The 22,281-nt window shown below is 44.5% G+C and overlaps 1 protein-coding gene across 1 annotated transcript in view; it reads left to right on the forward strand.

Annotated features, from left to right (window-relative positions):
• LOC132823071 (collagen alpha-1(XXIII) chain-like) overlaps window positions 1-20,220 on the forward strand; it is a 241,715-nt gene extending 221,495 nt beyond the window's left edge. The window contains exons 17-19 of the mRNA XM_060836612.1: window positions 8,640-8,726; window positions 14,232-14,270; window positions 19,749-20,220. Of these exons, the coding sequence (XP_060692595.1) occupies window positions 8,640-8,726; window positions 14,232-14,270; window positions 19,749-19,751 (129 nt within the window). The 3' untranslated portion in view covers window positions 19,752-20,220. The remainder of the gene's footprint in view (window positions 1-8,639; window positions 8,727-14,231; window positions 14,271-19,748) is intronic.
• Window positions 20,221-22,281: the final 2,061 nt, after the last annotated feature.

Here is a 22,281-nt window from a genome sequence, read left to right on the forward strand (position 1 = left end):
GGAGCGTCGAGCCTTCCGGCGTCCTCCGGGCTGAGCTGCGGCAGGTCCTCCCACAGAACTCTGCGAGCGTCCTCGCTGGACGGATCCGGAGAGAACAGGGCCGTGTAATAGGATCGGACGTGGGCCCTGATACCCTCCGGATCCGAGACGAGGGACCCGTCGTCGGCCAGCAGCACAAGGAGCTGCTGACGGGTGCCACGCCTTTTTTCCAGCGAGTAGAAGAAGGGGGAGCCGCGGTCCAGGTCCTGGAGGAGCTGGAGCCGCGACCTCACGTACGCGCCCCGAGCCCCGACGAGCTGCAGGTCCCGGAGCGCGGCCTTCTTCTCTTCGTACACCCCGCGCAGGGCCGGGTCCGCGTCGGGCTGACCGAGGCGTGACTCCAGGTCGAGCATCTCCCTCTCCAACTCCCCGATCCTGGATTTCCGCCTCTTCGTCGACCCCCTCGCGTACTCCTGACAGAAGACGCGGACGTGAGCCTTGCCCACGTCCCACCATAGCCTCAGGGAGGGGAAGCTTCCCCACTTCCTTCTCCAGCCGGCCCAGAAACGACGAAACGAGTCCCGGAACCGCTCGTCCTCCAGCAGCAGGTTGTTAAAGTGCCAGTACGCGGAGCCCAACCTGGCGCCGAACGGAAGGAGTTCCGCCCACACCAGGTGATGGTCCGTGCACGACACCTGCCGCGTGGAGGCCTTCGGAAAACAGGAGGCGTACGCCCGCGAAACGTACAGGCGGTCGATTCTGGACGCTCCGACCCCAGGCCTCACGAAGGTGAAGGCGATGGAGTCAGGATGGAGATTCCGCCAGACGTCCACCAGGTCCAAGGACTTGACCAAGTCCCCCAACCTCCTCCCCGACGTCGAACCCGTGCGGGCACCGCCGTGGTCCCTGTCCTCGAGGACGCAGTTAAAATCTCCCCCGAGGACAACGCACTGGTTCTCGTCGATGGAAGCGAGATGAGCGGACACTTCTTCGAAGAAGCTCGCTTGCCTCGGCCCGGCCAGGGGAGCGTAGACGTTCACCAAGTGAAGCACCGCGCCCCCCAGCCGAACCGTCAGGTGAAGCAAACGGCCTGGCACTGGCTCCCTGACCCCCAAGATCTCCGGCTGAAAATGCGGGGCCAACAAGATAGCCACCCCGCCAGATCTGCGGGTGAGGTGACTCATGTAGACCCCCCCTCGCCACTCCAGGAGCCAGGTGGCTTCGTCTCCCGGGGTAGTGTGGGTTTCTTGCAGGAAGCACACCGCATATCTCCCGTCCCGAAGGACCGAGAGGGTCTGGAATCTGCGCTGTGACTCCCTGCTGCCGTTGATGTTGAGGCTGGCTATAGTTGTCTCCATGTCGGAAGTATAGTGCAACCACCACCAGTACACACAGTTAAACTATGTACATATTTACTGGGAGGACGAGAGAGGGGCACAGAAGTCCCTCGCCCTCACCAGGAGTGCTCCCAGGAAGTTCCTGACTCGCTTTCGCTCATTGACGTCAAGCCCGGGCGCCTGGCGCGCAGCGTGGGCCGACCAGTAGACTCTTTCGAAGGAGCTCCAGCGGTCGAGCGCCAGTTGGGCTCTATCCCGGCGACTCCGAGTTTCCTCGACAAATTCCCGGAGTTCCTCGAGGGGGATGAGGGGGAGATCGGTGGGGGGCACCTGGGACTCGAAAATGTCGCTGGAGACGGACTCCGCGTCGTCCCCGGTGTCCGCCACCGATCCAGAACCCTCCTCCGGGAGGTCGCCTTCGGTCACCGACCCCTCCCCCACCGAGAGGATGGGGGCTGGTCCGGCACCGCCAACTGGCCTCAAACCTCCAGTGACCCCACCCCCAGGGTCACCTTCCGTATCTTCCTCGGCGCACCCCTTCCCGGAACGCCCCGAGTTCGGGTCGCCGGGCGGCAGAGGCTCGGGGCCCCGCTCCTCTCCCGACACCGGGACGCCCGGCTCCTCGGGGAAAAGGTCCTCCCCCAGGGCCAAGGCCCCCGGAAAAACAGTCTGGGAGGGAGGAGCGAGGATAACACCTTCCTCCCCTCCACCGCTCGACGACCCAATGTTAAAAAGAACACGGCCGCCTGCACCATGGCCCGTGACGGTATTAAAATCCTCCCCAGGGGCTGGAGGAGTTATGGCGGTGGAAGGCCCGGCTGTCGCCCCTGGGGGTTTGGGCAGGTCAGGCCATGGTGCAGGACAGTGGGGAGACACCGTCGGCTCATCCCCTGGAGAGGGGCAGCGCCGCCGGCGCGCTGATGGGATTTCTCCCCCCTCCAAGGGCCGGCGCCTCTTCCCCAGAGAGACAGGGGGGGATTTATGGGTCTTCCCCTCCCCGCCCGCCTTGGTGGTCGTGGGGCCCGAGGTCCCTCCCCCCCGCCTTTCCCGGAATATGATTGGCTGGGGGAATGCAGGGGGCGTGGCCAGGGTGGAGAGGGTCAGCCGTGTCACTTCCTGCCCCGCCCCTGGTATATCAGGTGATGGCGGGCGGGGCAGGGGCCCAGTTCCCTCTCCGGGGCCCAGAGACACGGTCGCTGCAGGAAGTGGAGCAGCGATGGTTCCCCCCAGGTTAGTGCCAGGGGGTGGCTGGGTGGGGCGGGGCTCAGTTTCTGGAGGGGGGGTTGAAGCCCCAGGAGTTTCCTTAACGAGGTGGGGGTCGGTGTTGGGGTCGGGGTCAGTGGGGCCGGGATCAGGTACGGGTTTGGGGGTTCGGGGGTCAGGGTTCCCGCGCCGGGGTGACGCTGGCACGGCCGCAGGGGCATTGTCGTGCCGGGGCGGGGCAGGTCGTGGGTTATGTGGAGGGGAAGGGGAAGGGGAAGGGGATGGGGATAGGGTGGTCTCCCCGTGGGCGGGCTTGACGCGTAGCGTCTTTCTGGGCACCTTCTGTCCGGTCGGACGCTCACCCCCCTCCCTGCCAGAGGCTGAGGTATTAGGAGCCTCCGGCTTAGCCCCCGGAGCCGGGGCTTGTGGTGTTGGCTTTGGGGGAGGGGGAATGGGTGCGGCGGCACCACCCGCAGCCGTTGGTGTGGGCTGGGCAGCCTTCTGGGTGGGGCAGTTTTTTCTAATATGCCCCACCTCGCGGCACAGGTGGCACCGCACGCCGTCCGCCGTCCAGAAGGCGCGGTAGGCCGCGCCCTCGTGGAGGATGGTGAAGGATCCCTCCGTGACCTCCTCCCGGGCCAGGCAAATAAACACCTGGCGTCGGAAGGAGTATACATGGCGGAGGGTGGGGTCCTTAAGACCGAGCAGGAGCGGTTGAACACCTGACCGGATCTCCCCCAAGGTGTTGAGGTGGGGAAGAAGGAGCTCGCTGGCAATGAAGGGCGGGACGTTGGAGATCACGACTCTCTGGGCCGTGACCTCCAAGGGGTCGACTGGCAAATATGTCCCGCCCACAGTGAGCCCCCTCTCCACGGCCAGGTGGACCGCCTGCTCGGTCTTAAGGAAGAAGACGGCCTTCCCGTACATGCGGGCCGCAGCGACGATGGCCAGTGGGCCGACCACACCAGCCATGGCCTTACTGCAGGCCTCGATGGTCATGTTGGGATGGGGATAGGCCTTGACCCCCAGGCGTTTGGTCAGGTGCCTGAAGGGGGATGCGGTTGCGGCCGGGGTTGGGCCAGCCGAGCCCAAGGCAGCGGCTACCCCGGCGTAGGTCCGGCTGGGCCCTGCGACCTTCGGGCTCGCCATACTCCGTCGGCCCCCGGCAGCAGCGGTGGAGGTGGGCCTCTGGCAGTATTAGCGATGAAGTCCTTGGGGAGGTGCCCGAGGCCAGTCACCCGAGGCGAGTCCTAGGCAGCGGTGGTGGAGGCAGGCCTCAGGCAAGTCCTCGGCAGGCCCTCAATTGCAGTGTTGGGGGCAGGCCTGTTGGGGGGGCCCCAAGACAAGTCCCAGGCAGCCCCAAAATTGAGTCCTGGGCAGCAGCGGTGGAGGTGGGCCTCGGGTCGCAGCAGTGGTGGAGGTTGTGGGGAGTGGCCTCAGGCGAGTCCCAGGCTGCAGTGGTGGAGGCAGGCCTCAGGCGACAGCAGTTGAGGCAGGCCTCTGTCGAGTCCCAGGCAGGCCCTTGGTTGGGGAGTGGCCTCAGGCAGTGGTGGTGGAGGCAGGCCTCAGGCGACAGCAGCAGTTGAGGCAGGCTCTGGCAAGTCCCAGGCTGGCCCTCGGTCCCAGCAGTGGAGGTGGGCCTCAGGTCGTACCAGTGGTGGAGGTTGTGGGAAGGGGCCTCAGGCGAGTCCCAGGCTGCGGTGGTGGAGGCAGGCCCAGGCGGGGTCCCAGAGACCAGCAGTGGGAGTGGGCCCCAGGTCAGCTCAAACACAGGGCCCAGAACACACAGCTCTCACCTCCTTCCTCCACCTCCTCCTTGTTCTTCTCCTTCTCCTTCTCCTTCTCCTTCTCCTTCTCCAGGCACAACACTGCCACTGGTCCAACTCCTGACAGGGGGAAACACCCGAGTGGCCTGTGACGAGCAGTGCCCTTCCCATCAAAGGGCAATGCTGTGTGATCAAAACAGTGAAGGGGAGGGCAGGGACTAAATCAAAATAGAGTTGGAGGGGGAAATGATGCACTCCTCTCCCTGAACAACTCCAGGGTGTTGGTGGACACCTCGTGCTCCTTCTCCAAGGACACCCGAGCCCTAACACTACTCCTGTACTTATTTTTTTTTTTTTTTTTTTTTTTTTTTTTTTTTTTTTTTTTTTTTTTTCTTTTTTTTTTTCTTTTTTTTTCTCTTTTTCTTCTTTTTTTTTTTCTTTTTTTTTTACAGTGAAGGGGAGGGCAGGGACTAAATCAAAATAGAGTTGGAGGGGAAAATGATGCACTCCACTCCCTGCGGCACCCACCTCTCCCTGAACAACTCCAGGGTGTTGGTGGACACCGCGTGCTCCTTCTCCAAGGACACCCGGGCTCTAATGTAAATCTCCTGTTTTTTTTTTTTTTTTCTTTTTTTTTCCTTCTTTTTTTAGAGCTTTTTATATTTTTTTTTTTATTAACCCCTACACTACCGCCTAACTGCGGTAGTGCTTATTATTTTTAACCCCAGCACCCATGGTGTGTGCGCGCAGGTGTGAGACACAGTGAGAGACAAGGTGTACAAATCTTTATTCAATTTCCACCACCAGGAACAGTAGGAAAACACCCGAGTGGCCTGTGACGAGCAGTGCCCTTCACATCAAAGGGCAATGCTGTGTGATCAAAACAGTGAAGGGGAGGGCAGGGACTAAATCAAAATAGAGTTGGAGGGGGAAATGATGCACTCCACTCCCTGCGGCGCCCACCTCTCCCTGAACAACTCCAGGGTGTTGGTGGACACCGCGTGCTCCTTCTCCAAGGACACCCGGGCCCTAACACTACTCCTGTACTTATATGTCAAGCAGGACTTTCTGATTGGACCAGATTAACAGCCCCAATTAGGGAACTCATTCTCTGAAGTCCACCTCGCTGACATCATTACGCTCACGACATTCCTTCCCCCTCTGAGTCTGGGGCATAGGCCTTTTGTTTTTAACTCCTCTTATGGTGTTTTAGCACCGGGTCAGTTTCCTCCAATTCCCCCTCTGATACAGGCATTGTGTAATGCACCATAGTTCGTCTCTTGCGCCTGGAGCATCTCGAAAGAAATTCATTCTCATCTTCAGGTGGCAAAGGAGCCAAGGCATCCTCCACTGTGTCCATCTCCAATTCCGAGGTATCTTCAATGCTTGCTGGAGAGGGAGAACCCCCGGATTCTGGAACGGTCAGCAAGTCTATCGAGAGTCTGGACATGTTTGCGAGTTTGCAGCTTTCATATGGTCCACGTGCTTGTTCAGGGTCATCACACCAACCTGAACGTTTTCTGTCACTGGACTTGTCCTTGCTTCGACCATGCCCATTACCCATTTAGGGGCATTCCTGTAGTTCTGATACCAAATTTTGTCCCACGAAGTAAACTGTCTCTATCACGTAGAGTTTTGTGTTCAGCATCGGCATTCCTGTTACCATTTCTTCCTTCTTTATCTGGGTGTATTTACACTCTGCATTTGCCAAAATCCTGGATGCATATGCTATTAGGTGTACCTCTTCATTGGGCTAGCTGGGAGTTAATACTAACTCAGTGCTGTATGGGGAGGCATCACATGTCAATTCCAGATCTCGTTTGGAATCATAGTGTACCAACACCAGAGAGGCTGATGGCTGTTTCTTCATTTCCCTGAAAGCTATGCTTTGGTTACGCAACCATTTCCAAGGCTTACCTGCCCTTTTCCTTTAAGGTTTCATTCAAAGCTGTCAGAATGGAGGCCAGGTTATATATGAACTTTCCATAATAATTCACCAGCCCAAGGAAAGACCTAAGCTCCCTTACAGATGTAGGAGCCAGGGCACCTTTGATCGCCCTCCCATTACCTTCCAACAGGTGTAATCTGGTCTTGTCAACTCTGTAGCCTAAGGTCACTTGGGGTGCCTGGACCACGCATTTTTCCCTCCTAAAACATAGTCCTTAGATGATTCTCCCAGGTGGGAATATGTCCAAGTTCTTGAAGTGCTCCTTATTGGTCTTCTGTCATTAGCACATCACCTAGATAAATGGCAACCTTGTAAAATGTTCTTCATAGCCTGTGCAATATTTGAGCAGACAGACAATATGCCAAATAGCAGTCTTGTATATTGATACAAACCCTTCTGGTTATTAATTTAGCATGCGTCTGAGAATTCTCATCCAGTTGTAATTGCAAGTACTCATAGCTTCATGAAGGACAACCGCACCCCCACCCATCCCACCCCCAACCACCACCACCAGCTCTACAGATAAATCCTCAATTCAAAGGATTGGGTATTTATCCAGCTGAGAAAAGCAGTTTACCATTTGCTTAAAATGCCCACAAAGCTCTGTTGGAGCTTCACAATTGTTATGACCAGTGCTGCCTATTCCACAGACTGGACTGACTTGGTGATTCCTTCATTTTCCAGCCTTCTGATTTCAGCCTCTGCTTTTGTCCATAAGGCAAATGGCACAAGGCAGGCCTTGCAGAATCATGGAATTGCTTCCTGGTCATTATGCAAGGTGGCCTTGGCTCCTTTGATAATCCCCAGATCTTCCTGAAAAGCATCTGAGTATTTAATTCCGATTTCACTCAGGCAGCCATTTTATAATTTAAAAAATGTCAAGACAATGTGGGTGAATCCTTCTCAACATTTGCATAATCAAGCTTGGCCTGAACCTTTAACTACAATCAGTGGTAACTGAACTAGTTGCTTTTCATAACCAAAGTTGTACCCTTCATAGAAACATAGAATCCCTACAATGTGGAAACAGGCCCTTCAACCCAACAAGTCCACACCAACCCTCCAAAGAGTATCCCACTCAGACGATTTCCCTTACCCTACATTTACCCCTGACTAATGCACCTAACCTACACATTCCTGAACACTACGGGCAATTTAGCATGGCCAATCCACCTAACCTGCACATCTTTGGATTGTGGGAGGAAACTGGAGTACCCGGAGGAAACCCATGCAGACATGGGGAAAATGTGCAAACTCCACACAGACAGTTGCCTGAGGTAGGAATCGAACCCAGATCCCTTGCTCTGTGAGGCAGCAGTGCTAGCCACCCTGAACTTGTAAATGTTCTCAGTCTAGCCAAGGTCTTGCAAACTTACAGGTTAGAGTCCAGAGTGAATTTTGTGAAAGACTAGTTCTGTGATCAATGAAATGATCAAGCCAGTATGGACCTACATTATAACCTCATGACCGTTTAAACAGACATGTACTTTGATTCTGATTTTGATGTTGTTACTCAATTTAACTGTTCCAAACCAGATGAAGGTGGACTCTCTCCAGACTCTGCACTTTATTGGATACTGGACTATGGGTTCTTTTACTCAATTTAGGCCCAGTGGAACTCTTTGCCTCAAGTCTGCATACAAGCAGCAACTACAATGGCTTGCCAGCCTGGATACTGAAGAGAATGTTACGTGTTTGGCTGAGGCTTGGCTTGGTTTTGGGGTTTTGCTGTGGGCTGACCTAGAATCCCTCCGTTCAGAGTATGCCCTGAGTGAGGCTATACAATTGCCTTCACTCAAGTGGTGTTTCCCAAGCTCAGTCAGAATGGCGAGGGAGTCCACTTCCATCAGAATACTCTGCAACTCATATGTTTCAGTTGCCTCATTTTCCAATGATAAAGCCAATAGTGGTGCCTGTTTGAGGTCCAGTTGGGTTTCAGCTCGTAGATGGTTTTGCATGGTTACAACATTTATCCCACTCCTATTACCACTGAAGTAACTCCACAGAGGCTGATAGCCCATCACCAAGTCATCTTTTATTTACATTGACACTGATCCAGCTCCCTCAGAGTGAATATGATGTCAGACACTCCTGTTCTTATCAGTCACTGTAACTACATGTGCAGCAGGAAGTGCACCCTCTATAGTTGAGGAACCATCAAGCGTAGCATTTTAAAAATACATTAAATGTTGCAGGCAACTGCAAAAGTAAAACTTGGTTAAATGCTTTATCAGATTGTGAATTTATTCCTGCATTACGTAGCGTTCTGCACTGATAACTGAATTTCACTGCATTTTTGTAAAAGGTAGAGAAAGAAATGTGTATCTTGTACACAGATAAACATTGGCTGATATTGCATCAACATTAGATTGGATTGAAACACTTATCTCGCCCTTATCTCCACAGGGTGAGAGAAGTTATCCAGGTAAAAAAGGAAGCAAGGGGCAAAAGGGAGAACAAGGACCCCCTGGGTTAGATCAGCCGTGTCCAGTGGTATGTGATTTCTGTTTTATTATCTTAGAAATATGTCCAGTAATTTTGCTGCTCGGGGAAAGAGCACATTTTGTTTTTTAAAGTTTTGTAAAGTTTCGACTTATACGGAACATCCATGACACTTAAATTAGAGAATGAAATAAAGGAAACAATTTGACAGAAGACACTTGAATTTACAAATAATGCACAGCACAGAAGTGAGACATTCAGCACAATTAGTCTATGCTGGCATTTATACACTACTTGCATGTTCCCTGATTTTATATTTCCACTCCGAACTCCAAGGTCTGTATTTACGAGCAGCTTCTGGAAGTGGAAGCCAATGGGTTGGGAAACTAATGTTAAAATCATTAGAGAATAAAAACCAGAAATGCAGTAAGTAACTGATACAGCCTGACTCAAGCCATTTATAAGTTTAGCATAACTTCATGTTGTACGTATAGTTGGACCAGGTCTGCACCTCACAATCTGTCATCGTCCTCTTTAATAATCCGGACCTATAGGATCTGCTTGGTCTAATGTGGTAGAGAAAGAACATTTATTGATTTAACTAGAAGAGGCACGTGTATTGAACAAGGATTAGTTTATTGTATATTAGCCACTAGTTGCATTGATATGATCAACATTGTTACAGAGTGTTTGAGGCAGACCTGGATATTCGGTCTAATTCCTTCAAGGTCCCAAGCTAAAAGTCCCACAGGTCCATATGATATTATCATAAGTGAATGGTCTTTAAAGGACTCATAAGTCTTTACCCTTTTAGACCCTCAAACCTGACACAATGCCCCTTTCAAATTCCATGTCTCAAGAAAGTAATCCTAGTTTTTTGTCAGCATTTTAAATTTTCGTAAGGAAAAATAGATTTGAACTTTTAATACGTTCCAGTTGCTTTTGAAATATAACATTTTCTGCAAAAGATTCTTATTTCAGTTTAGCAAAATATAAGGCCCTACTCAGTTTCATACAATAATGATTACTATCTGAGCATACCAAAAGGTACAGTTTGTAGAAATTATAGATAGTAACCTTACTTTGACTGAACTATTTTGATTCCTCTAAAAAGAGTGCATTTTTTAATGTTGTGGTTCTGTTCGCCGAGCTGGAAGTTTTTGTTGCAAACGTTTCGTCCCCTGGCTAGGGACATCATCAGTGCTCTGGAGCCTCCTGCGAAGTGCTTCTTTGATGTTTCTTCCGGTATTTATAGTGGTCTGTCCTTGCCGCTTCCGGGTGTCAGTTTCAGCTGTCCGCTGTAGTGGTTGGTATATTGGGTCCAGGTCGATGTGTTTGTTGATGGAGTTTGTGGATGAATGCCATGCCTCTAGGAATTCCCTGGCTGTTCTCTGTCTGGCTTGCCCTATGATAGTAGTGTTTTCCCAGTCGAATTCATGTTGCTTGTTGTCTGCGTGTGTGGCTACTAGGGATAGCTGGTCGTGTCGTTTTGTGGCTAGTTGATGTTCATGTATGCGGATTGTTGGCTGTCTTCCTGTTTGTCCTATATAGTGTTTTGTGCAGTCCTTGCATGGTATTTTGTAAACTACATTAGTTTTGCTCATGTTGGGTATCGGGTCCTTTGTTCTACTGAGTTGTTGTCTGAGCGTGGCTGTTGGTTTGTATGCCGTTATGAGTCCTAAGGGTCGCAGTAGTCTGGCTGTCAGTTCTGAAATGCTCCTGATGTATGGTAGTGCGGCTAGTCCTTTTGGTTGTGGCATGTCCTCATTCCGTGGTCTGTTTCTTAGGCATCTGTTGATAAAGTTGCGCGGGTATCCTTTTTTGGTGAATACCTTGTATAGGTGTTCCTCTTCCTCTTTTTGCAGTTCTGGTGTACTGCAGTGTGTTGTGGCTTTTTTGAATAGTGTCCTGATGCAGCTTCGTTTGTGTGTGTTGGGGTGGTTACTTTCATAGTTTAGGACTTGGTCTGTGTGTGTTGTTTTCCTGTGTACCCTTGTGGTGAATTCTCCGTTCGGTGTTCTCTGTACTATCACGTCTAGGAATGGGAGTTGGCTATCCTTTTCTTCTTCTCTCGTGAATATCAAAGAAGCACTTTGCAGGACGCTCCAGAGCACTGATGATGTCGCCTAGCCAGGGGACGAAACGTTTGCAACAAAAACTTCCAGCTCGGCGAACAGAACCACAACAACGAACACCCGAGCTACAAATCTTCGCAGAAACCTTGAATTTTTTAATGTGTATAGCTATAAGAAGATTAGATCAGTACTGGGTCCCAAGGGTATTATTTGTTATGTATATAAATGATTTGAATGAGAATTTAGGAGGCATGATTAGTAAGTTTACAGATGACACTAATATTAGTGGTGTAGTTGAATGTGAAGAGGTCTATCTAAGCTTACAAAGGGACCTTGATCAATTGGGCCATTGGGCTGCGGAGTGTTAGATTTGGATAAATGAGAGGTATTGCATTTTGGTAAAACAAACAAGGAAAGGACTTGTACAGTTCATAGTAAGGCTCTGGGTAGTGTTATCGAACAGAGAGAGCCAGGGGTTCAAGTACACAGTTCTTTGAAAATTGCATTGCGGGTAGACGGTGGTTAAGAAGACGTTTGGCATGTTTGCCTTTGTTCAGATCTTTGAGAATAGAAATTGAGATGTCGTCATATTGGGGTTGTCCAGGATGTTGATGAGGCCACTTTAGGAATATTATGTACTGTCCTAGGTACCCTGCTACTGAAGGATATTATCAAATTGGAGAGGATGCAGAAATGATTTATAAGGATGTTGCCAGGACTGGAGGATTTGCATTATAAGGATAGGCTGACACATTTTTCACTGGAGTATAGGAGGTTGAGAGGTGACTTTATGGAGGTTTATAAACTCATGAAGGACATAGACAAGGTGGACAGCTAATGTCTTTTCCCTAGGGTGGGGCAGATCAAAACAAGAGGGCATTGATTTAAGATACGAGGATAAAGATTTAAAAGGGGCAACATTTTCATACAGCGGATGGTTCAAATGTGGAATGAACTGCCAGAGAAGTAGTGGATGCAGGTACAGTTAAAACATTTAAAATATATTTGGACAGGTGCTTGAATAGGAAAAGTTTAGAAGGATATGGGCCAAACAGAGACAAGTGGGACTTGGTTAGTTTGGAAGACTGGTCAGCATGGATGAGTTGGACTGAATGATCCATTTCCATGCTGCATGACTCAAACTTGTTTTGCATGGTACCTTTAACATATTAAAACGTACTAGGTATTGATAATACTTTGATAATACATATAAAACATACTAAGTATGTTATCAAAGGAGTATTATCAAAGAAATTTAGTTAAATAATTAGATATTAGATCATGGACTTGATCATAGATTTTAAGGAGCATCTAGATGGATGGAGCTGGAAAATTTCCTTCCCTAAAATCTTAAGGTATAAGTAAAAAGTGAGGTCTGCAGATGCTGGAGATCAGAGCTGAAAATGTGTTGCTGATTAAAGCACAGCAGGTTAGGCAGCATCCTCGGAACAGGGAATTCGACGTTTCGGGCCAGAGCCCTTCATCATTCCTGATGAAGGGCTCTGGCCCGAAACGTCGAATTTCCTGTTCCTAGGATGCTGCCTAACCTGCTGTGCTTTAACCATCTACAAGGTATGGTCAACCACATTTGAGACTGCAGACACAGATAAGAATAGATAGTTTTTCACAATTACAGCCAAGTCGGATATCATTTGTCACTTTTTTTGAGGCTTTGGTAGAAGCAGAAATGTGTTTGGATAGATTTAAGCTTGGAATTGTGAGACTGATAGACACAGATTTAGTTACTGTTGAAAGTTTAAAAGTTTTATGGAGGAAAAGTAGACACTTTGTAATGAGAGGGTCAAAGTTCAGTTTTTTGATGACTGATTTGAAGCAGAAAAGCCCATTAAATAATATGCTATCATTTGGTGGAAAAAAAGGTTAGTTTTCCATTAAATGGAATTTACCATATTTAAACATCCAGTAAATGATTCTGATGGCACCCAGTAAATATATAAAATACACTTTATTTGGTATGGAGTTAGAAAAGACTGAAAATCTTTCTGCATCGTGAAATTAAATAATCTGGTAAAAAAAATAACCAAAGCTACCTGTAATTGGACAAAGGGGCAAGAGTAGGCCATTTTACCCTTTGAGTTTGCTGCCCATTCAGTAAGATTCTGGCTGATCGGTTATGGTCTTAACTCCACTATCTGCATGCTATAATCCTTGACTCTGTTATGAATAAACCTATTTAACTACACATTTAAAGACCCAGCTTTCACCACCGTCTGGGGAAGAGAATTCCATACTTTTACGAACTCGCTGAAAAAAGATTCTTCTCCTTTTCAGTCCTAAAAGAAATATATCATTTTTTAAACTGTCATTTAGTTTTTTATCTGTCCTAAGTAGGTACACTCAATGCATTGTGTAAAAGTGATTAGTCCCAGAAGGCCATGGGTTTTTTCTCATTGTAAGGAAATTGGTGGTAAATTCAAACTGAGGGGCACCATACCTCAGGTGAGGGGGCAAGTTAACCTCAACCAGCACAGGAATGAACCCACATTCTTGGCATTACTGCACTCTACCCAGCCAACTGTGATAACTGACCTCATGCATCATAGAATGTGTAATTTATGACATACAAGAAGAATTTTGTTGTTTTCTGCTAAACATAATTGTTTGATATCAATTTTATGAAACTTGACAACGTAATGACATTTAAATCAATGTTTTTTATTCTAAATAACTAATCAATTAACCTTCAAGATTACATGACATCAAGCTATGCTCTTACAACATTTTAAAATAACGGAAATTCTACATTGTTGAAGGTGTTCTGCTTCTGTTGAGTTATTGATAAAGTTAGATGCAGTTAGATCTTCATTTAGGTTCATGCTGTTAATCTCTGATAATATCACGGGAATGATATTGGATTGCTGTGTTTTCAAAGATGAATTTCAAAGTCAAATTAAATGAGGTGCCCCTGCTCCGTCTGTGATTTAGTGCTTTCTCAATTATTTGATTAAGCTGCAAATGGAAAGTATTGATTTTATAACTCATGCATAATCAACATATATTCTGTTAAGCCCTTTATATCATAATAGTTGCACAACCTATTTTAATATTGAGAATAAGAAATGGTTTAGTCACTTTTACTCATAATAGGTCTTCTATTAGTGTTCCCACGAAACAAAATCAAAATCGCAAAAAGCAAAATGGAGCAAATGCTGGAAATTTGAAATAAATACAAAAAAATTCTATCGAGTCAGCTGACCAGGCTGTACATGTGCAGAAAGCAAGCAAGCTAGTGTTTTCAGGTGTGGACCTTCATTATTCTGATTTGAAACGACTTTTACTGGTTCCTCCTCAGATTCTGGTGGTCCTGCTTAGTTTTTTCTAGGTTTTGTATATCCTGTCTGTGAGACAATCCTCACTGTATAGCACGACCCACCCTCCCCCCACCCAAAAACAATCTGAGTTGATCAAGGCGAAATAACGTCATTCATTTATTAAATTCTTGCATCTATGTCCATTGCAGGGCCCAGATGGCCTGCCGATTCCAGGATGTTGGCATAAGGTAATTTACTTATGCTTCCCTAATTCATCTGCGAACAGTCAATTTTAATGTTACATAGTGTTAATTTGTTGAATGATTCCGCTGGCTTAATAAACAAATGTTCAAGATTTGTTCAAACAATGCAATGGAGACTGAGCAAAAAGCTAAATTAAGTCATTTCAACAAATAAATCATGATTGCAATGCTGAGAGTTTATCTGTAGATGCAAATAAGATACTATATTAAATAATGCCTATGTGAAAGTAGGTTTATAGAGTTATTGTAGGAGTAACGAACAAGTGTTGTCTTCTTATGAAGCTGGGTTAGAAGAATTAAATCACAGATTTAATATAGTTCACAATTTAAGTACCCTATATTCTGCAATTATTGTTACACTTCCATTATAATTTCCTCAACCAATACTTATTATGTAATCATTATACACATCAGCTATGATCTAATTCAATGGTTGAAAATACGCTTAATGGGCTTAATGATCCATTACTTTTCAATGTTACTACATAGAGATTACATTCTCCTGCCAGTGGTGAATATATTATCTTCACTGGAAAAACTGCAATAATTAAAGTCTGAACTTTTTATGTAGTCAGTTTCCAATGCAGCTGTGAACAGGTATGCGTAGTAGAGAAAACTTTGGCAGGAAGCAGATCAGACATAAGGTGTTTAAAATAAGATTTTTTTATAATATTAGCTGATGAGCAGAATTGCTGAGATCACAGAGGTTACACTGCAGCATAAGCTGGGAGGATGGGTAGATGCAAAACTGAGGCTTTACTGGTAGGATGTTGTAATTACAGCATGACTACTGTAAACAGCCATCAACGTAAATGTGAACAACAGAATTTATAATGGAAACGTTGACACAAAAGTGCAACAAAAATGTAACATTAGGAAATAAGCTTTCACAGACAAGAAATACAACGAATGATAGATTTTAGCGTTTAATGTGTATTTATGCAAAACTTAATACACTTATGTGTATTCAGTTATACTTACCAGATTGGTCAATGCTACACTTTATTTTCTTTTAATCTCCTTTGCTTTCCTACTGTTTTTTTGTCCAGAATGGAACTATTACTTTACTGGAAAGATCAGGATCCGTAGCAATGTGTCTTCAACACTATAACTGTGAGATTAATAAAGACAAATTAGATGTGGTTGGAAATCTGAAATAAAAAGTCCTTCAGACTCGAGTGTTAACTCTGTTCATCCCTCCACAGTTGCTGCCAGAACTGCTGAGTTTCTCCAACATTCTGTTTTGCTAATTGTTTTTGAAGTTGCCATAATTGGTGTGTTTTGGGGGATTTCATGGTGCATTGTAGAAATTCAACATTCTGCTGGAGGATGGAGGATACTAATGGAATATTCATGTATAGTCCTGTCTGAAGAATACATGATTACCTATAACTTGGGAATGTCCACAAAGCTGGTCCTGTTGTATTATCATAAATGGGGCTTCCAATGCAAAACCCAGTTGTGCAGAAGAACCTGAACTGAGGCAATTTCTGCTTGTAGAATTCATTGGTAAAATGTCCCATCTATCAGAAATGCAAACATTCAAAAATCACATCTATGTATGCTGGTTGACAATTTTATCAATTTAAAAAATAGACGACAGGTAGTTCTACTATAACACGCATTTCGTCAATATGAATTGGCTGCAACGCAATTGACAAATGTTTCTAGAGCGTGAACTTTAAAAACGTGTGTTGGCTATAACGTGATTGCATCGCTAATACTAAGTGTTTAAGATTTTGTTGCATGATTTTTATATAGTGTGGGGTTGCACAAGAACACCACTATCGGGTAATAGCAGAACTAACTGTACTTCCACTTTTTATTATGAAGAGTGTCTTTGTAAACAACTTATTCTTCAATTACACCTTCCTTTGATTGATAGACACAAGCACCTCCATTTAATCAGAGTGGTGAGCAATTAAAACAGTGTACCATATGGAATAGTTGATGCATGCAACTAGCAAGGTGAAAGTAGAGTATACAAAGTAGCATTGAATACAAGGATATATTGATAGGGTGAAATGATGTAGCTGGAAAGAGGTTTGTGTGGACAATAAATGTTAGCTTTGACCAAATTACAATCTCGTGAGTTGTAAATTCGCAGTAACCATAAAAAAATTTTAATGTAGAAATAAGAACATAAAGCACAATGTTCTAGTGCATATTGAATTACATATATATTCTTGAGCCCAATTATTCCCCAGCTTTTAAGCCTCTTTCATCTGAAGTCTTCACCTGGTCTTGACTCCCTTTGCACAGGATCTCATTAACTGTTAGAAAGCAACTTCAGTTATGTTTTAATTATTTTTAAACATACCTGTGTGTATGATGAAGTCTATTAGTGAATGTATTGTCACCATTTATTGTTTAAAATCTTCCAAATGGTCCATGTCAGAAAAGTATAGAACTTAAGATCTTTAATAAACAAATGCAATCAACAAAACATTTATTGTTTGAGCTGGCAACCATTCTACAATAGACGTAAACACATTCCATTATATTCTTCTGGTGAACTAAACATGAGTTCTCACTGAAATTGAATTAATGTTTTCACCACTTATTTCTGCTTTTCTTCTAGTTGTCCCACAAATTCATATAAGACAGTAAGACATAGGAGCAGAAATGGTCATTAAACTCATCGAGTCTGCTCTACTTAATCCTATCTGTCAAGTTTCTCAACCCTATTCTCCTGCTTTCTCCCTATAACACTTCATCCTGTTGACAATCAAGAACCTATCTATCTCCATCTTAAATACACTTAATGACCTGGCCTCCACAGAATTCTGTGGCAATGAATTCCATAGATTCACCACGTTGGCTGAAGAAGTTTCTCCTTATCTCCATTCTAAAACATCTTCCCTTTACTCTAAAGCTGTGTCCTCAGGTCTTAGTCTCTCCTAACAACAGAAACATCTTCCCAACATCTACTCTGTCCATGCCACTCAGTATTCTGTAAGTTTCAATTAGATCCCCCCTCATCCTTCTAAACTCCATTGAGTGTAGTCACAGGATCCTCAAATATTCCTCACATATTAAGCTTTTCATTCCTGGGACCATTCTCTTGAACCTCCTCTGAACCCACTCCAGGGCCAGGACATCCTTCCTGAGATATGGGGCTCAAACTGCACACAATACTTCGAATGAGGTCTGACCAGAGCCTAATGGACCCTCAGAAGTACATCCCTGCTTTTATATTCATGTCCTCTCAAAATAAATGCCAGCATTGCATTTGCCTTCCTAACTACTGACTCAACCTGCAAGTTTACCTGGAGAGAATCCTGGACTACAAATGCAAGTCACTTTGCACTTCAGACTTCTGAATTTTATCCACATTTAGGAAATAGTCCATGCCTCTCCTCTTCTTACCAAAGTGCATGACTTCATACTTTCCCACATTGTACTCCATCAGCCATTTCTTTGCCCATTCTCCTAACCTGTCCAAATCTTTTTGCAGCCTCCCCACCTCCTCAATGCTACCTGTCCCTCTATCTATCTTTGTATCACCAGAATGCTCTCAGTTCCTTCACCTAGATCATTAATGTATTAAATGAAAATTTATGGTCCCAACAGTGAGCCTTATGGAACACCACTTGTCACTGACTGTCATCCTGAGAAAGATCCTTTTATCCCCATTATCTGCTTTCTGCTAGACAACCAGGCTTCTATCCATGCTAGCACTTTGCCTCTAACACCATGGCCCTTATTTTACTCAGCAGCTTTCTGTATTGCACCTTGTCAAAGGCCTTCTTGAAGTCCAGGTCAATAGCATCCATTGGCTGTCCTTGCTTGGTATTTTCTTAAAGAATTCTAGTAGATTTGTCAGGCATGACCTCCCCTTGATGAAATCAGGCTGACTTTGCCCTATCTTACCATACACTTCCAAATATTCAGGAATCTCATCCTTCACATTGGACTCCAAATTTTAGACCGAAATTAGGCTAATCAGCCTGTAATTTTCTGTCTTTTGCTTTACTCCCTTCTTAAACAGGGGTGTCATGTTAGTGATTTTCCAGTCCTCTGGGACTCTCCCTGACTTTAGCAATTCCTGAAAGATCACCACTAATGCCTCCACTATCTCTTAAGATATCTCCCTTAGAACTCTGCAGTGTAGTCCATCTGTCCAGGTGATTTATCCACCTTCAGGCCATTCAGCTTTTCTAGCACCTTCTCCTCGGTGATGGCCACCATACTTAGCTCCACCCCCAACTATCTAGAATTTTTGGATGTTACTCATGTCTTCCACCATGAAGACTAACACAAAGTAATTATTAAGTTCTTTAGTAATTTCCTTGTTCCCCATTACTGTCTTTCCAGCATCATTTTCCAGTGGTCTAATGTTTACTTTCACCATTTATAGAACATAGAACATAGAACAATACAGCACAGGACAGGCCCTTCGGCCCACGATGTTGTGCCGAACATCTATCCTAGATTAAGCACCCATCCATGTACCTATCCAATTGCCGCTTAAAGATCGTCAATGATTCTGACTCTACCACTGCCACGGGCAGCGCATTCCATGCCCCCACCACTCTCTGGGTAAAGAACCCACCCCTGACATCTCCCCTATACCTTCCACCCTTCACCTTAAATTTATGTCCCCTTGTAATACTCTGTTGTACCCGGGGAAAAAGTTTCTGACTGTCTACTCTATCTATTCCTCTGATCATCTTATAAACCTCTATCAAGTCACCCCTCATCCTTCGCCGTTCCAACGAGAAAAGGCCAAGAACTCTCAACCTGTCCTCGTACAACCTATTCTCCATTCCAGGCAACATCCTGGTAAATCTTCTCTGCACCCTCTCCAAAGCTTCCACATCTTTCCTAAAGTGAGGCGACCAGAACTGCACACAGTTATATCTAATATCATTATATCATATATCTAATGAAACTCTTAAAGTCTTTCTTTATATTACTGGTTAGCTCACCCTCCATTTTAATCTTCTCCCTCCTTATTTCTTCTTTTTGTTCCCCTCTGTTGGTCTTTTGAAGCTTTCTAAACCTTTGGTTTCCCACTGACCTTCATCACATTGTATGCTTTCTCTTTTGCTTTTATGCTATTCCTTGTCTTATGTTATTAAATGATCTACAAGGGAATAATCATTGAATGTTTATTCAACCCTTTCCCAATTTATTAAATGAATGAGTTTAATTAAAATGGAAAGGGTATGTGAGCAGAGCCTCTGCCAGTGTTAACCTGCCTACCTCATGAATATTGGGTAACTGCATTTGCCTCAACTCTGAACTATCTGAGATCCTTTCTGTCAGCATATTGAAGAATTACACGTACCTCATTGTTCAGCTTCATAAAATAAGTATTTTTCTGGCTTTGTTAGTAATGTCACACAATCATTTTTTCATTTCAAATTCATAGTTTTAAAAATTTTGTGATTATCAATACAATTGCACATGCCAGATTGCTGAAATTTACATTTAAACTGTTGTGCTTTTTTTTTGCAGTGATTACTAATCAACAAGCGAGGAGAATGTAGATAATGATATATTTTGTGCTTCAACATATTGTAAAGAAACTCCACTGTTAATATATTAAGTCTTGCATATCTGACGAGAATGGAAGTGTGTGGAACAACATATTATTCTTGAATTTAGAACAAAAATCTGGACTTAAAAATAGCTATAGCATCAGCTATGGAACTGAATTATGCTGATAGCTACACTGCCATTGCATGTTATCTGAGATGTAACCTTGTCGTTAACCTATAAATGATTTTATACATGGTCTGACTCATTTTGTTTTGAGTTGTATATTATTCCAATGAACCTCAAACATTTATCCATTTTAATCAAATGGGGAAGAAGGCAATGTAATCCACCTCCAAGCTGAGAAGAAAACTACACACTCCCATTTGTGAAGCTGGCTGTTTTGTAGAAGAGCAAAGTAATAAACTGTTACTGGTCATTTCAAAAAGAATATGTGTGTTGGTTTTGTTGTGACCAAGCCTCAACATTAAACATCATGATAACGTACAACAATGATATGAGTGATCATTTAGAGGTTCCAGGATCTGCAGAGAAGCATTCCAAGACATACAAAATAACTAGGATGGATTCTAGCTTAAGGTATAGAAAAGACAAGTGACAGAGTAGGGAGGATGCACATTGCAGCTGTTCTTTCACGCATTCGGCCTGAGCATTTTGCAAGTTATAATGTGACATGAACATATCACGTTGGTGTCCTGCTGCACATATTAGTCATCGAAGAATGAGTCACAGCTGACTCCCTTTGTCAGGCAGCTGCTAATTGGAGCCAGAATGGGAGAAAGCATGTTGTGAAAGGATAACTTTCTTGGGAGTATAAGAGGATCCACTTCACACCTCACTAATATATAATAAAAAACAAAACTACTGTGGTTGCTTAAAACTTGAAAACGCTGAAAGCATTCAGCAGATCAGGCAGCATTTGTGAAGAATGAAATCAAGTCAGTTTTTCTAAGGAAAGATCATTGAAATGAAATGTCAATCCTTTGTTTCTCTCTCCACAATTGCTACTAGGTCTACTGAGTATTTCTGTTATTGTTTTGAACTAATATTTTTCCACAGATACTTTTGAGAGCAGCCTCCAGCAATCCCTTTAAAGATTCCTGATTAGACAGTGCACTGTTGGGTGGAGGGTCCGCAGCATATGGTCTGCTAATATCTACACTGAAATTACAGTCAGGGTCCTCCGCACTTTCTGGGACTCTGATTTGCATATTACAAGTGACTTCCAATCTGAAACAGGCATGCTGTCCAGCAGGCCATCTCAGGACTGCATCGGAAACAATAGTTGCCAGGGCATCAGATGAAGATCAGGTCTCAAGTCAAGGTCATGACTGTTCTTAAAAAGAATGAGATTCCAAGCGTAAATGTTTTGATAAGTAAGGTCTGGGTTTACTGATCAGGCCAGGTAATGTGACTGTCTGATTAATTGATCGCATAGATCTTTGGTGCAGTAACAGTTTGGAAACTTTGTGTCTGCCAGCAGGCAAGACGTAGAGCCTGCCTTAATGGATTTTGAAACATCACATTCAATAAAAATGTCTGTAAGTGGGAACAACTTGCTCAAGATAGGAAATCATGATGAAAAATAATCCACAGATACCACCTTCTATGAAGCCTGTTTTGTTATGTCTTATGGCCAGTATGTCCATATATATTTTAGAGATATGCGCATGATATCCTCACTGAATGATAGATGTATCCTGCGAGTATAAAGATCTTATATTTTATCATCTCCAATCACTTGAAGTATGACACTAACTAAAAGCATGCTCCATGATTGTAACCTAATATCTTACTATCAGCCCAAACATGTATATGACCAAGAAATGTCGTTTGTACATGAGTCTTTTCTGGACTGTAGGATATATTTATATGTTTTAAAATTTATTGTAAATTTAGTTTTCTGGTTTTTGAGTTGGTAACCAATGGGTTTTTCCATGTTTGATATGAACAACTAACTGTAGCCATTATAATTTTTCTTCAGAAATTGTTTTTTGATTAATTGGATTGGTATTTGGGGTACTGTATCAGAGGTGTGTTTTGTCCACTGTATAAAACTTTTTTATTTTCAATTCATAAAGGTCTGCTTTTAGATTAATAGGATTAAACTTTTATTGTGTGATAAGTTTTTTTTGTAGTTATTTTATAAATAGATGGTTTAGTTTGTTCTATTTTATCTTCATTTCGCTTGTAAATAACCTTCTGTTTTATGGTTAAAGCAAAATCTGCAACATTGGGCAATTACATTTCTGCAAGAGACCTCGGTATTAAAACCAAAACAAATGAAAATATGATCTATTAGACCAGGTTCGAACACCAGCTGGGATCATAACAGGTGTGGGCTCTTGGCAGCATTTTTGAATTCATTGGATTTAAGAGGGATCTGTGACTTTCATGTTAAAGTAATGGCTGCAGTGTGGCTCTCTGTAGATAGCAGCTGTTATATGCACAGTACTTGAAGATGGTTTTTCAAGTTTCCAAGCATTTTCTG

This window comes from Hemiscyllium ocellatum, chromosome 16 (genome assembly GCF_020745735.1).
Source record: "Hemiscyllium ocellatum isolate sHemOce1 chromosome 16, sHemOce1.pat.X.cur, whole genome shotgun sequence".
Lineage (NCBI taxonomy): Eukaryota > Metazoa > Chordata > Chondrichthyes > Orectolobiformes > Hemiscylliidae > Hemiscyllium > Hemiscyllium ocellatum.